Genomic DNA, 13,588 nt, shown 5'->3' on the forward strand with positions numbered 1-13,588 from the left:
TGTATGCGAACTGAACTGAGCTGAATGATGACATCACTGTTTACTCCAGTACTGATATAGATAAATTAACTAAATGAATAACTATTGATTCTTACAATGGAATGAATCAATACTGAATTTACTTAAGCTGGACAATGACACCATTTTATTTAAGAGCTGCTGTGTTGCCAAAAATTATATACCAGTTATCACTGTAAAGCTGCTTTGACACAATCTGCATTGTAAAACGCGCCATATAAATAAAGGTGACTTGACTTTAGGCCTATGTCACCGCATATCAGTCAAGAAGCTTCCCCCGTGACATCTACCCACATGGAAAAAACCTATATAAACATATATGTTTCAATATAGGTTTTGATATAGGTTTTACATATATGTGACATATATAAAATTGGCCGTTTTCCTATATTATATGTACATATATGTACACATATATGCACACATATATGTACACACATATATATATATATATATATATATATATATATATACATACACATATATGTGTACATATATATATATATATATATATATATATATATATATATACACACATATATGTACATATATGTACACATAATATAGGAAAACGGCCAATTTATATATGTCACATATATTAAAAACCTATATCAAACCTATATTGAAACATATATGTTTATATAGGTTTTTTCCATGTGGGACCAATTTCACGTGTTCGTGTAGCGGTGTGTTTTCTGCGTTGTGTCGTAATCAAAGACAGACTGCGAAAAATCTTGCCATCAGGTCCTCACTTTATTCTGTATAACACAAATGGCAATATATGAGGACTTGTGCAGCATACAAACAGCATGCGGCAGCAACGCACAACGCTGAGAAAGAGAGATATTAAAAGTAACTTAAGTAAAGAAAAATAATCAACGAAACATCTGAATGTACATCACAGAGGGGTTTTGGATTACAATCATACAAATATATCATGTGAATTCAGCTGTTACATGAAACATGGCCTTAATTGAATCACCGCAAAAACTTTGTGCGACCTACCGCTGTGATGTCTCATGCAGACTGGGAAGCAGCAAAGTGCGTCAACACCCCAAGTCAACATGGCGGCAGGAAACCCCAAATATGGTCATGGCAAGTGGAATCACAAAATAATTGTCTAAATACATAACTGCTACATTCGCACATACATAAGTTCTTGCATAATTTTTTTCGTTAATTCTTAGTTTTTGCCTTGATAATAGAAAATATGAGCTAGGCATCATGTATGACAGTCAAAAATGAGATATGAGCTACAAAATGACCAGATCCTGCCATTAGCTATATAGAAGACATATCTTGTATGTATAGGGCATATATATGGATATGAAGAAGCAATACAGGAGACCTATATTTCCTGTATATGCACATATATGCACCTCAATTTTGCCTATATGTGGCATATATACACATATATGCAGTATATATACGCATATATGCAGCATATATATAGCATATATGCAGTATATATGCGCATATATGCAGCATATATATAGCATATATGCAGCATATATGCGCATATATGCAGCATATATGCGCATATATGCAGCATATATATTATCATATATGTGCATATATGCAGCATATATGTGACCCGTCACGGAATCCAGGGACACAAGTCGGCAGCACAACTCTCGAGCAAAATGAGAAAGAAGCATTTTTTTTTCAAAATTGGTGATTTTCGTTTTTTTGCAGAATCTGTTAGTTGAGATCATGAAGAAGCCTTTCCGTGTTTGAGATAGCAGTATTGGTATATTTAAAAGCGTACATTTTGAGGTCGAAATCGGCTTGTTTTTCGGAGATTCTAGCACGCAGTCATTGTCTGTGTGTATTTCCATACTGGGAAGCGTGGCTACTTATTATGCAGCGCTCTGGCCGGCTCTAGCTGATATCAAAATTCAATGAAGAACCGTGGCCGTTACACCGAAAATGTTTTGAAGTACTTCTTCGACAAGCCGGATGCTTATGAACAAGCGCTCACTGATTCTGAAGACGATCTGAGCGACGATGAAAGCGGCATAATAAGACATTACCTCTCTGGAGTCGGGTAACGCGCCGGCGCGTTTTGCAGGTTTTTTTTCACATTGCAGCAAAACAGACTTAAAATACTCCATCATATTTTGTCATAGAGACATAAGTAATATATATCAATTGAAACTATAGAATGTCTTCTTTTATTTGTGTACACTCAGAGTAAAAACAAAATGTTGTGCTTTTTGAAAAATAAAGAAAACTAACATGATGCGTGATCTCTCATCTCCCTCTGAACGAAGTCCAATCTGATAGTTCTCAGAAAATGAACTGTAACTTAGTGAATACTAATCATAAAAAAATTATACTTATGTCTGAAAAAACGTTGAAATGTCAAGTTTTAAAATGTGTAAGTCAAATCGAAAACAAACCTTCTGTGTTTATGTAATCTGTATGAAAAGAGAGCCATGTCAGAAGTCCGTGATTCAGCTCATTATCCGCTAATGCGGCCACGCCCACGGAGCCAGCGCTATTCAGACGCAAATTCAGTCAATACATGCATTCATCGCCTCAATCGTGTATTTATTGTCTTGAAAAGTGTTTTGAATAGCCATAGTTAGCGATCTCTGGCCTCTGTTAGTCCAGTTATTTCCTGGATTGCCTATTCTTCTTTAACAGGCTTCTCAGGTGAGAACATTTCATTTCATGATTAGTGACCAAAATGATCACGGTTATCACAGAATCCTGTTCAAAAAGTCAATTCACCAAGTTTTATGTGGAAAACCAGCAAATAAAAAATAAAATTAGCATCAATATGTACTTTTTCTTTACATAAACATTAAAATAATAACATTAAAAATGATGGGCAGATTTTAAAGGAGTGTCTTGCAACATGTTATCTACAATGCACGAGTTCAATAGAGTTTTGACAAAAAAGTCACATATTTCAGCCTCTAAATCATTTTTATAAAAGTAAAAAAAAATAAATTACTGACATTTACAATGCACATTAACCTTTATTATTAATAGTATGCGGTCCATGCAGCTTTACAGGGGGTATGGCTTATCTAAATGAGATGTAAATGAGCCCTATTGTCACTCCCAGCAGGTGAGAACAGGTGAGAACTGCACAAACTTTAAAGGGGTTTTCCTCCCTCTTGAGCTTTCTTGATTGCCTACCTTCAAATGGCCACAACTTCTCCAAATATTATCAGATTTCCATGTGTCACACATCGTTGGAAAGCTTGGAGACTGCACTTTCAGAATCTGTGAATAACTCAAAATGCCCCAAAACCGACTTGTGTCCCTACTTTCCGTGACTGGTCACATATGTACATATACACTGCATATAGGTTTCATATATGCGCATATATCCACATATAGGTTCTTTCCATGTGGGTACTGCTATTATTCGAGCACTTGAGCTGGACTTTGTAGATACTCAGTCAGGAGAAAAGAGTATATCACAGGATGATGTTCAGTTCCTGCAAGTTGTAAAGGAAGGTGTCCATCAGGATGAATGTGGCCCCTTGAGATGCCGCTTCCCTTTAAAACACATTCCCACCTTCCAAATAATAAGATCTTTATGCGAAGAAATGGTGGAAGCAGGTGTAGTATTTGGGCGAACGGTTTTGATTTAGATGGAGGATAGAATATCTCACTAACATCTCCCTTGGACAAAGATGGTACACACTAAAATGTAATGTGCAAGATGATAGTTCTTTTAGCCAAAAGTTGAAAAATAAAACTGTCCTATTACTTTATTAGAATCTTAGTCACATTGTCATGAGATGGTACTTTAATCATGTGTTGATTTTGTGTTGTTTAACATTGGTTAATATTAAAATATGTGATTATATGAACAAATTGGTTCATTTTTAGCTGAAGAATATGCAATTGTGAATTGTGGGTTTTGAATCATGTTGGTTTGATTATGTACTGTTGATGTCTGGAAATTACCATTGATTATGTGATTGTTTGTATTTAGTATGTAGTAAATCAAAGGTAATTTGGTGGGAGTATAGCTGACGCTGGTAGGTCAGCTGTGGATTATGCATGATATTATTGATTTCAAGAGGTTAATGTTTATTTCTTTATTTTCATAATCTTTATGAATATTTATTTATTATTTATTAAATTATGTATTACATTTATTAAATATATTTATTATATTTATTAAAATATGTGTTTCTGTGTATGAGTCAATTTCATAATTTTGTTGAACTCACAGTTTGTCTTCCAGCCGAATGTCATGTGACTCTTCCTGATTTACTTAACCTGGAAGTATTGGCGCCAAACTGTATGGCGATGCGTGAATTCAGACACACGTTACTGCTCCTGATCATTCTGCTGGTTACCAGGCAAACACTGTAGGTTAGTGGTGTTGTGTATAAAACTGTTTTTGTTGTTTCTGTTTGTGTCTAGTCTTCACCATGTTCCATAACAAATAAAAACGCATGGACATCAGTACTTTGGAATAGTGGACTGTTTAATAACCAGCGAATAGTTACACAGTGCAATTCAGTATGAATTCATAACAGAGCTGCCTTAACAACCAACCCAAAAGTCATAATATTTCACCACTTTATTATAAAGAGAGCTACTGACAAATGACTCCTTAAATAGAATTTATTCATAATAGTTATAGTCTTTAAATACTTTTCAATTATGATTATTAGTATATTGTGTGTGGTGCTGTGAGAGTTGAGGTTTATTGACAGTCTTGTTCTCTGCATGTGAGGCTGTACCTACTAAATCCAGTTTCAGACTTCATACTACCTACCAGTCTTACAGCACAACACATTCACAACTACACATACCACAATACTTGTAAAACATGTGAATCATAATTCCAGCACTGACTGAAGAGGAAACATGTAAAATTTAGCTTTAAATACAACTGCAGAGAACTTGTATCTCATCTACAGGAATAACACACTTGCTGGCTGTAGGATTGACCAGTTTAGGTAATGTGATTATCCATTGATATCTTGCTGAAACTTCATGTTTTTACTCTATTGCATTTGTTTTTATTGTATTACAGTTATTTTTATTATTACTGCCACATTGCCAGACAGTAGTAAATCACAGTAAAATTTAATACAATCTACAGTATGTTACAGATCTACAGTATAAAAACTTATAATGCATAACAAATATAACAGATAGAGTACAAATACTTCTATAGTACAGATAAACTTCACATTATTTCTATATGGTCACAGTGTTTTCACTCCCAGTCTGACAAAGAACAGGGTCTCCTAAACTCCTGTCCAAACTCATGGATCCATTTAGTAGCCACTGAAAAGACAACAGAAAAAAATATATCTCATCTCATGTGAAACTGAATAGAATGTAGCTATATTAACATACAGTATTAACATTTATTCATAGAAGATACAAGAGTAATCCAAGCCAGTAGGAATTAAATAAAAACTTACCCCATTTGTTACCCACTAACACAGGGCATCCAGCATGTTGTGATTCCCAATCCAGTTTGCCATTCTTTAGGAGGTTGTACCAAAACACTGCTGAACCCTTAAAAATCAGAGAATGGATGTATGAATTTTACTTAAATTATTGTAATATTCCAGATAGATCAGTGAATTGGGGGTTTACCTTTTTTGGCTTCAATGCAACTCCAACTTCAGGAAACACAGTGGCGCCCCCTACCTCCACATCACTCATCTACAGCAAGAGCACTTGAGTTATTTTTCATAATGACTGTACAAAACAGTAACATGAAAAGTAAACTTAAAGTAAGCCTATAATGTTTATGTTGCATTAAACTGTGGCCAAGACTTACATAAATTAAGAATGTAGCAATCCTCCCGTTCTCATCATCCTGTTAGATCAAACATTAAGTTATCTTGCAATGATTTGATTGGTCAAGATGTAATCAAGCTCTCACTGACACAGAGTTTGAAATTTTAAAAGTGATTTAGCATTTTTGAGCCATGGGTTCTCTTTGCATTACAGACCACATCACTTTGAAGTAATATACTTGAAAGAAGATTTTCACACTTCTGGAGGTATGATAGATATGGGGAGTGGACTTTAGAGATGCGACCAATCAAATGGCAGCCTCATAAAAGGGAATCTGCTTGCTAAGGCTGACATCACATGCCACCGTTTCTGGGTCTAAATGCTTCATCAGAGCCAAAAGCAAACAACAAATGGTGCTAATATAAAAATACTTCGAAAAAATTATGACCTAATCTTTATCTTCATACAGATGAATCAGTTAAAATAATGGTGGCTGGGACACTGTGGACACAGGACACTGTAGTATACACTGTAGTATGTAACACGTGCAATGCCCGGTTATACAGATCTTATAAAGGATTATTTTGTGATTTAAGCTTAGATCAGTTAAAAATTTAGTACTGATACATTGCCACCAACAAAACTATTTGCCATTAAAGAGAAACGTGTGAAAGAAAAAAGAAAAGATCAGGGGCAATGGGAAGTCTCTTCATGTAATGCTAACCACAGACTTTATTTAACTCCAGAGAGAATCAATGGCAAATACCAGGCCTACAATGCCCTTCAAATGTATGTAACGCCTTTATTTTAGCAAAGTAATCTTACCCATCTGTCATAATGTGGTCCAAATCTGCCACCAATCCCATAATTCTGAACCTGGTAAAATATTGAAGCACTATTGAAATGAAAATTTCAGTTAAAACAACACCTAATATTTCACAGTGAAAATACATTAAAGAGACCTTGATATCCATTGAAGTTTGAATATAAAATGGTTACATAAAAAAATAGCCTAATATCAGTGCTTATATGCACTTTTGATTGCGATACCAATCCCTGCCCACTAAATGTGATTTCCTCCAAACTATCTCCCCTCAGTGCTTTTTGTTTTGGGCCACTGCCCCTCAAAATGTTTGTGAATGTCCCTGAGTGCAAGACGGGCTTTGTAAAACTTTGGTAAAATAGGACAGAGACAGAGTTGTCCTTATAAAAATATATGCTGCCTGTGCATGAACAGGTGATTTCTTTTTACTGTAACCGTACATGTAGACCTTCAGCTGATTCCATGGAGAGTCCTGTGATGTCTGCAATACTCTGACTGATACGAGCAAGAACAGTGTTGTCTTCCTCCAGAAAAACACTGAAAAGAAGGGAATGGTTTCAGCAACACTTATGTTAATAAATTGAACCATAATGATTCCATTTTTCTTCCCATAATAAGTTTGAGACCAAAATGTTAATTAGTTAATAAAACAAGTAATATAATATAACATAACAGTAATACATTATACCTCACATTTTCATTTTGTGTGAATACAAATGATTATCACCTTTGAGAACCACGGTAGTTTGAAATTCCTCGTCTAGTCTCAGACCTAGAAAGCTACAGTAGGACACACAAGGGAAATGGAACATCAGATATAAATATAAATAAAAAGGAAGCACACAATTCTCTACCATATCACTATATTTCATTGCATTGAGATTTGTCACTATAGGAATAAGTTGCCAAGCTAAATAAAAAAAAAAGAACAAAAAAATTGCATACTTTTGCCTATTGAATAGCACAATAAAACATCAAAACTATTAAGATATGATAAGATATTAGACCTAATAAGATATTAGATTGTAAAAGTGACAAGTAAATATTTTAATGTTTTTTGTTTATGTGTTTTAGATATTCACTTGAGGTCTGGAGATATTCTTCAGGAATTCTATCTCTCTGTCTGATATAATGTCATGATATCTGATGATGCGAGGCTCGTCCCACTCCACTTCCTCTTTCACTGGTGCGTACATCAGTCTGGGGTTTCCTCCACCTGTGCTGTACCTACAGGACAGCGTCCTCTGCCTCTTGGAGGTCTGATTTTATAAAATATAATAAACTTCCAATCAACACACAAAGCTTCACATTAAGTTTCTTATTTCATGTAAAATAATGATTTCAATAGTAAACAATGCACTTGCCCTCTCGTCAACTTCTCCTCTGCACAGTGCCTCATAGGAGTTATCTGACTTTGTGTTTAGCGTGAATATGTCAGGATTTGAAGTTCTCTGGTGGCGAAGGAGTTTGTAAAGGCTCAGCTCAACTTTGACTTTTTCATTAGTTGGATCTGAGGAAAATAAGTTTACAGGTGCTGGTCATATAATTAGAATATCATGAAAAAGTTCATTTTTTTATTGTAAATTATTAAAAAAAAATGAAACTTTAATTTATACTAGATTCCCTACATGTAAAGTAAAACATTTCAAAAGTTTATTTTTTTTTTTATTTTTTTTTTTGACCGTTAAATGACCATCCCTACAGTATAAATTCCGGGTATTTCTTGTTCTTTGAAACCACACTAATGGGGAAGACTGCTGACATGGCAATGGTCCAGGAGACAATCATTGACACCCTCCACAAAGAGCGTAAGTCACAGATGGTCATTACTGAATGTGGTGGCTGTTTACAGAGTGATGTATCAAAGCATATTAAATGCAAAGTTGACTAGAAGGAAGAAATTGGGTAGGCAAAGGTGCACAAGCAACAGGGATGACCACAAGCTTGAGAATACTGTCAAGTAAAGCCGATTCAAACACTTGGGAGAGCTTCACAATGAGTCAAATGAAGCCGGAGTCAGCGCATCAAGAGTCACCACACTCAGACATCTTCAGGAAAAGGACTACCAAGCCACTTCTGAAACAGAAACAACGTCAGAAGCATCTTACCTGGGCTAAGGAGATAAAGAACTGGACAGTGAACAGTGGTCAAAAGTCCTCTTTTCAGATAAAAGTAAATTTTGCATTTCATGTTGAAATCATGGTCCCAGAGTCTGAAGGAAGACTGGAGAGACACAGAATCCAAGCTGCTTGAAGTCTAGTGGGAAGTTTCTGAAGTTAGTAATGATTTGGGGGGCCGTGACGTCTGCTGGTGTTGGTCCATTGTGTTTTATCAAGTGCAAAGTCAATGCAGCCATCTTCCAGGAGATTTTGGAGCACTTTATGCTTCCATCTGCTGACAAGCTTTATGGAGATGCTGATTTCCTTTTCCAGCAGGACTTTAGCACCTGCCCACAGTGCAAAAACCACTTCCAAGTGGTTTTCTGACCATGATATTACTGTGTTTTATTGCCCAGGCAACATGCCTGACCCCTGAATCTATGGGATATTTTCAAGAGAAAGATGAGAAACAGTCGATCCAGCAATATACAGATGATCTGAAGGCTCAATAGTGCCTCAGCAGTGCCACAGGCTGATCACTTCCATGCCACACTTCACTGATGCTGTAATTTGTGCTAGGAGCAAGTCATTTGCTGTAATATGTGCTGCCGACCAAGTATTGAGTGTACAAATGAACATACTTTAAAGAACTTGAACTTTTCTGTTTTGAAAATCCATTTTTTGATTGATCTTAGGAAATATTCTAATATTTTGAGATACTGGATTTTGGACTTTCATGAGCTGTACGCTCTAATCATCAAAATTTAAAAAAAAAACTTTTGAAATGTTTTACTTTACATGTAGGGAATCTAGAATATATGAAAGTTTCATTTTTAAAAATAATTTACAATAACAAAATGAACTTTTTCATGATATTCTAATTATATGACCAGCACCTGTATATAGAAGTTTACTTCTAAAATTCCACAACCTTACATAAAAAAATATTAGTATTAAACTTCAGGACACACTGGCCCTCATTTATGAAACAATCGTACGCTCGTTTCCACGAAAAATTTGGCATTTATCAATATGAGCGTGAGCGGTGACTACGATCAAATCTCACATTAGGTCTCAGCTCATGTATGCACGTTTTTGAGTCAGCAGGAACTTGCGTGGAGCATAGTAAATCTGGTGGAGAACTGTTATGAGAACATTTAATTTATTTTCCTGACCGACAATCACTCACTAACCGATTATTAACCATTAAACAACACAATTAAAATGTCAAATTAAAATTAAATTAGAATAGTTAAGTGTCTTAAAATACCACAAATGTTCTTTTTTCTTTCCAGGGATTTTGCTTTGCATGCGCTAATGGCAACATCAACAGAATATAAGGATTCACACATCATACAGCTGCAAAGCAGAGAAAAACAGAATAAAATAATAGGACTATACAAAATTTATATTTTACTGAAATAATTAACAGATTAACAAAACAAAAGAGATAAACTGTGCATTAAGTAGTACAGGCTAGGCCCATTTGACACATTGTATTCGTTTTCTTTATTTTATTAAAAAAATTATCTTTATTTTATTAAATCCAATTGATCGCGCGGGCGCTTCACTCACACACGCAGATGCTACATATCAGTTCTAGCATTGCTAACTCTATTTCAGCCATTTATCAGCAAACTGAATGCAGAGAAAGTTAACAATGCTAAGTTTAATGTTCCGCTATAGGTTTCTGGTTTCTACGTTCGTTTGAAAAATGAAGGCCCATGACCTCACCCAGATTAAGAAGTCGTTGGCCAAAGTAGATTGCCACAGGTAGGCTGCCAAAATGATAGGCTGACGAACTAAGGAAATGGAGCAACTTTTCCTCAGTAGTGGTTGAGTATTCTGTTAATCTGTCCAGACTGTATAAAAACCAGAGAAAGGCATGCTGGAACTTGTCCTCATCATAAGCGACAAACCCCATATGGTAGGCTTCATCTGCATTAAGAGGTGTTTCTGTGAAATGTGAAATGAAAGCATTAATCAGATTGGAACTTATTTTGAAAGGGAAAAAAGTGAAACTGCATTGGTGCAGACATTTCACCCTTTGTGATGTTATGTGGGTATAGTTTGTAGAACTCTTGCAGTCGGATCAGTTCTGAAGCTGCACCATCTAAGTCCTCCAGTTCTGGGATATCTGCAAATGCCAGTAGTTCCTGATACTCTACAAGATTTTCAAACACAAGAACAGATCCATAAACAGCTGAAACAATTAATAAAATTGCATGAAAGCTTTCATCACCATTCACCTTAATCTTCAGATTTTTATTTTTATCAATAAATTATGATACATGTTTACATGTTTTAGTCAAAGAACTTAATTAAGCTCTTACTCTTATAAAGACTCTGTTGAGTGAATTCAACAATGGTAAGCCATTCTTTTCTCACTCGTCTGAGGAGTTTGTAAGCTGCCGCAGGGTCTCTCAGGGTTTTCTCAGGGTTCTCAGGGTCAAAGTATGCATATAGTTGAAGAATCAGAAGAGCACTGGATTAAAGTTCATCAAAAGTTGTAGGGTTAAATAAATATTTAATAACATGTCTTGGTCTAAATAATATAACATAACAATAAAATAACATGTCTTGATCTAAAAACACAAACTGCAAGACTGCTAAATATTCACAACTGGTTTTCTACCAGGTTATTGCTGTAAATTGAAAATATTACAATAACAAAAAACTTTCATTCTTGATAGGGAACAATAAAAGTGTTTTCACCTCTTCATTCTCTCTACATTCTTTTCTTCAGCATCGATGTAGAGCCTGAAGCTTTCCAGAAGGTCTTTCTCCTCCTCAAAAAGCTGTGCAACTTTATCTATAAAAAATGATGTCTGACTTTAATATTTTATAAAACACAGGCATGTATTTCCATCATAATGAAAAAGTTTTATTGTATAAGTGTCATGTTCTATTCTGTTTAGTTTCAGTTTCATGGACCTTCAGTTTGTTTTAATTTGTCACGTTTCTTTGTTCAGATTCCCGCCACTCATCTGTCTCCTTATTTACCATCATTATTAGTTCATATGTGTGTTAGTAATTATCCTCATTATGTTCACTACTTAAGTTGTACCTTTACATTCAGTTTCTGTTCAGTCTCGTCTAAGTTAAATGTGTGTTGCTGCCTGTTCGCCTGTCATTTGGATTGTTATCATTAAACCTCTGTGTTGGAACTATAATCTTCGTTTTCATCTGCCTTCCTGTAACCATAGCCGTGATAATAAGAAACCAAAGAGAAAGTTAATAATTGTTTAGTCAATTGATGGAATCAATAACTAAAAAAGTGAATCTGATTGGCAGTCTCAAAATATGTGAATAAATGTATGAAGATGTAATTATGTATGAGAAATCTGTGCAAAAGCTGTTTCCTATACTATGATCAGAAGTGTCTCCCAAACGAATAAATAAAATCAGCGTAACAGTGTAAAAACATTAGAAGAAATATGAATGAAAACACTCAAAATAATGGATTTGAAATGAAATAAACTCAAATAAATGTATTGATATTGAATTTAATTCAAATATAATTTAATAATATACCTGTTGATGAGATGAGTTCCACGCCCAGTAGTACAAGGCAATCCAAGAAAACACCACAAATTACTGTCAGCTTCCTTTATGGCCATTATTCAGACCTTCATACACCTCAAAACACAAAACAACTGTGTATGTATCTTAAAGTGAACGAGCGGAGCTTAAATACAGACAGGTCACGTGCATTCTTTTAAAAACACACCTGTATTACATCATCTGTGCCTGCATTTTGCCATTTCCCAGTACTGCAATCAAAGACCAAAAAAAACGAAAATGAAACAATATTTGTGACAGTCATGATGATACTCCAAAAATAGCCACTTGTTTCTTGTTATGTAATTAGTCAATTTATATGTACATTCACAACAATGTGTAAAAAGATCACAAAGGGTGTTAATCATGATAGAAGTGGAAATGCATCCTAATATATTTTCAAGGTCCTGGCCCTGCTCTGATGTCCCCTAATAACTGGAGAAACATTAATGTGTCCTTTCAATATATGAGATCCTGTTTTAAAAAACATTTAACAATACACAATTCAGGGCATATAGAAGTTTTACTTGTGTTTAACTTGTAGTTAAATGAATAAATGATGTTAACTGAATGATTTGTTATCTCTAGAACATATGGTCAATAATGACACAGTCACCTCTGATAACAGATTACTCAAAACTGTAATGTAGAAACATGCGTGTTCTGTAAAGCTGCTTTGAAACAATATGTATTTTGAAAAAGCACTATACAAATTATTGTGAATTAAATTGAATTATTTGTATACAATCATTTGTGTGTTTGTTGTACAATCATTTTTTAGACTTATTTGAAATGAATTACTTTCCGAAAAGTCTGTAGGGAACTAGTCTGTCCAGTCCTTCTAAAGCTGGAATAGGTTTCACAAAAAATCCCCACATCATATCATGGTTTGTGAGGTTGACATATCAACAACATATTTTCAAAGAAGAATGCTGCATTAGCAACCATATCTGCGTCACATGTGAGTGTGACTAATACAGAAACTAAAAGTACACAATGAATTATTATTACATCAGCATAAACTTTTTGTGTTATTGTGCTCATGGTTTATGAATTATGTAACAGTATTTTTATATTAGCACTACATATGTGACTACACAATTCCCAAAATGTTATGTTTGTCCTGAAAGAATCTTAGTGATTGATTACTAAAGTGGATCAGGAATGAGTTTACACACAGTGTGTTCGTGTGTGTTATTTTATGTCATATGTGTCTCACATATGATGCACATTGATACATGACAGCCTTGTTTTCTTCTTGTGTAGTTCACCTAAAAATCAAGCTTTAGACAGAACAGGGAGGGAGACAGAACATATCTCAAACCACAATAACTGTACATCATTATTACTG

General features: G+C 34.8%; 1 protein-coding gene across 1 annotated transcript; it reads right to left on the reverse strand.

Moving 5' to 3' along the window:
- Nucleotides 1-4,476: 4,476 nt before the first annotated feature.
- Nucleotides 4,477-13,115, reverse strand: LOC125250944 (prolyl 4-hydroxylase subunit alpha-2-like). The gene is made up of 15 exons (XM_048163788.1): nucleotides 13,039-13,115; nucleotides 12,211-12,284; nucleotides 11,392-11,488; nucleotides 11,010-11,161; nucleotides 10,721-10,840; nucleotides 10,411-10,632; nucleotides 7,942-8,087; nucleotides 7,660-7,836; nucleotides 7,305-7,357; nucleotides 7,018-7,114; nucleotides 6,580-6,630; nucleotides 5,795-5,833; nucleotides 5,608-5,676; nucleotides 5,430-5,526; nucleotides 4,477-5,289 (listed from the first exon to the last, which is right to left on the reverse strand). Exons 1-15 carry the CDS (start codon nucleotides 13,113-13,115, stop codon nucleotides 5,219-5,221), a joined length of 1,542 nt encoding a protein of 513 aa, XP_048019745.1. The 3' UTR covers nucleotides 4,477-5,218.
- Between the last annotated feature and the right edge of the window lie 473 nt (nucleotides 13,116-13,588).

The sequence above is a fragment of the Megalobrama amblycephala genome, linkage group LG17 (genome assembly GCF_018812025.1).
Source record: "Megalobrama amblycephala isolate DHTTF-2021 linkage group LG17, ASM1881202v1, whole genome shotgun sequence".
Classification (NCBI taxonomy): Eukaryota; Metazoa; Chordata; class Actinopteri; order Cypriniformes; family Xenocyprididae; genus Megalobrama; species Megalobrama amblycephala.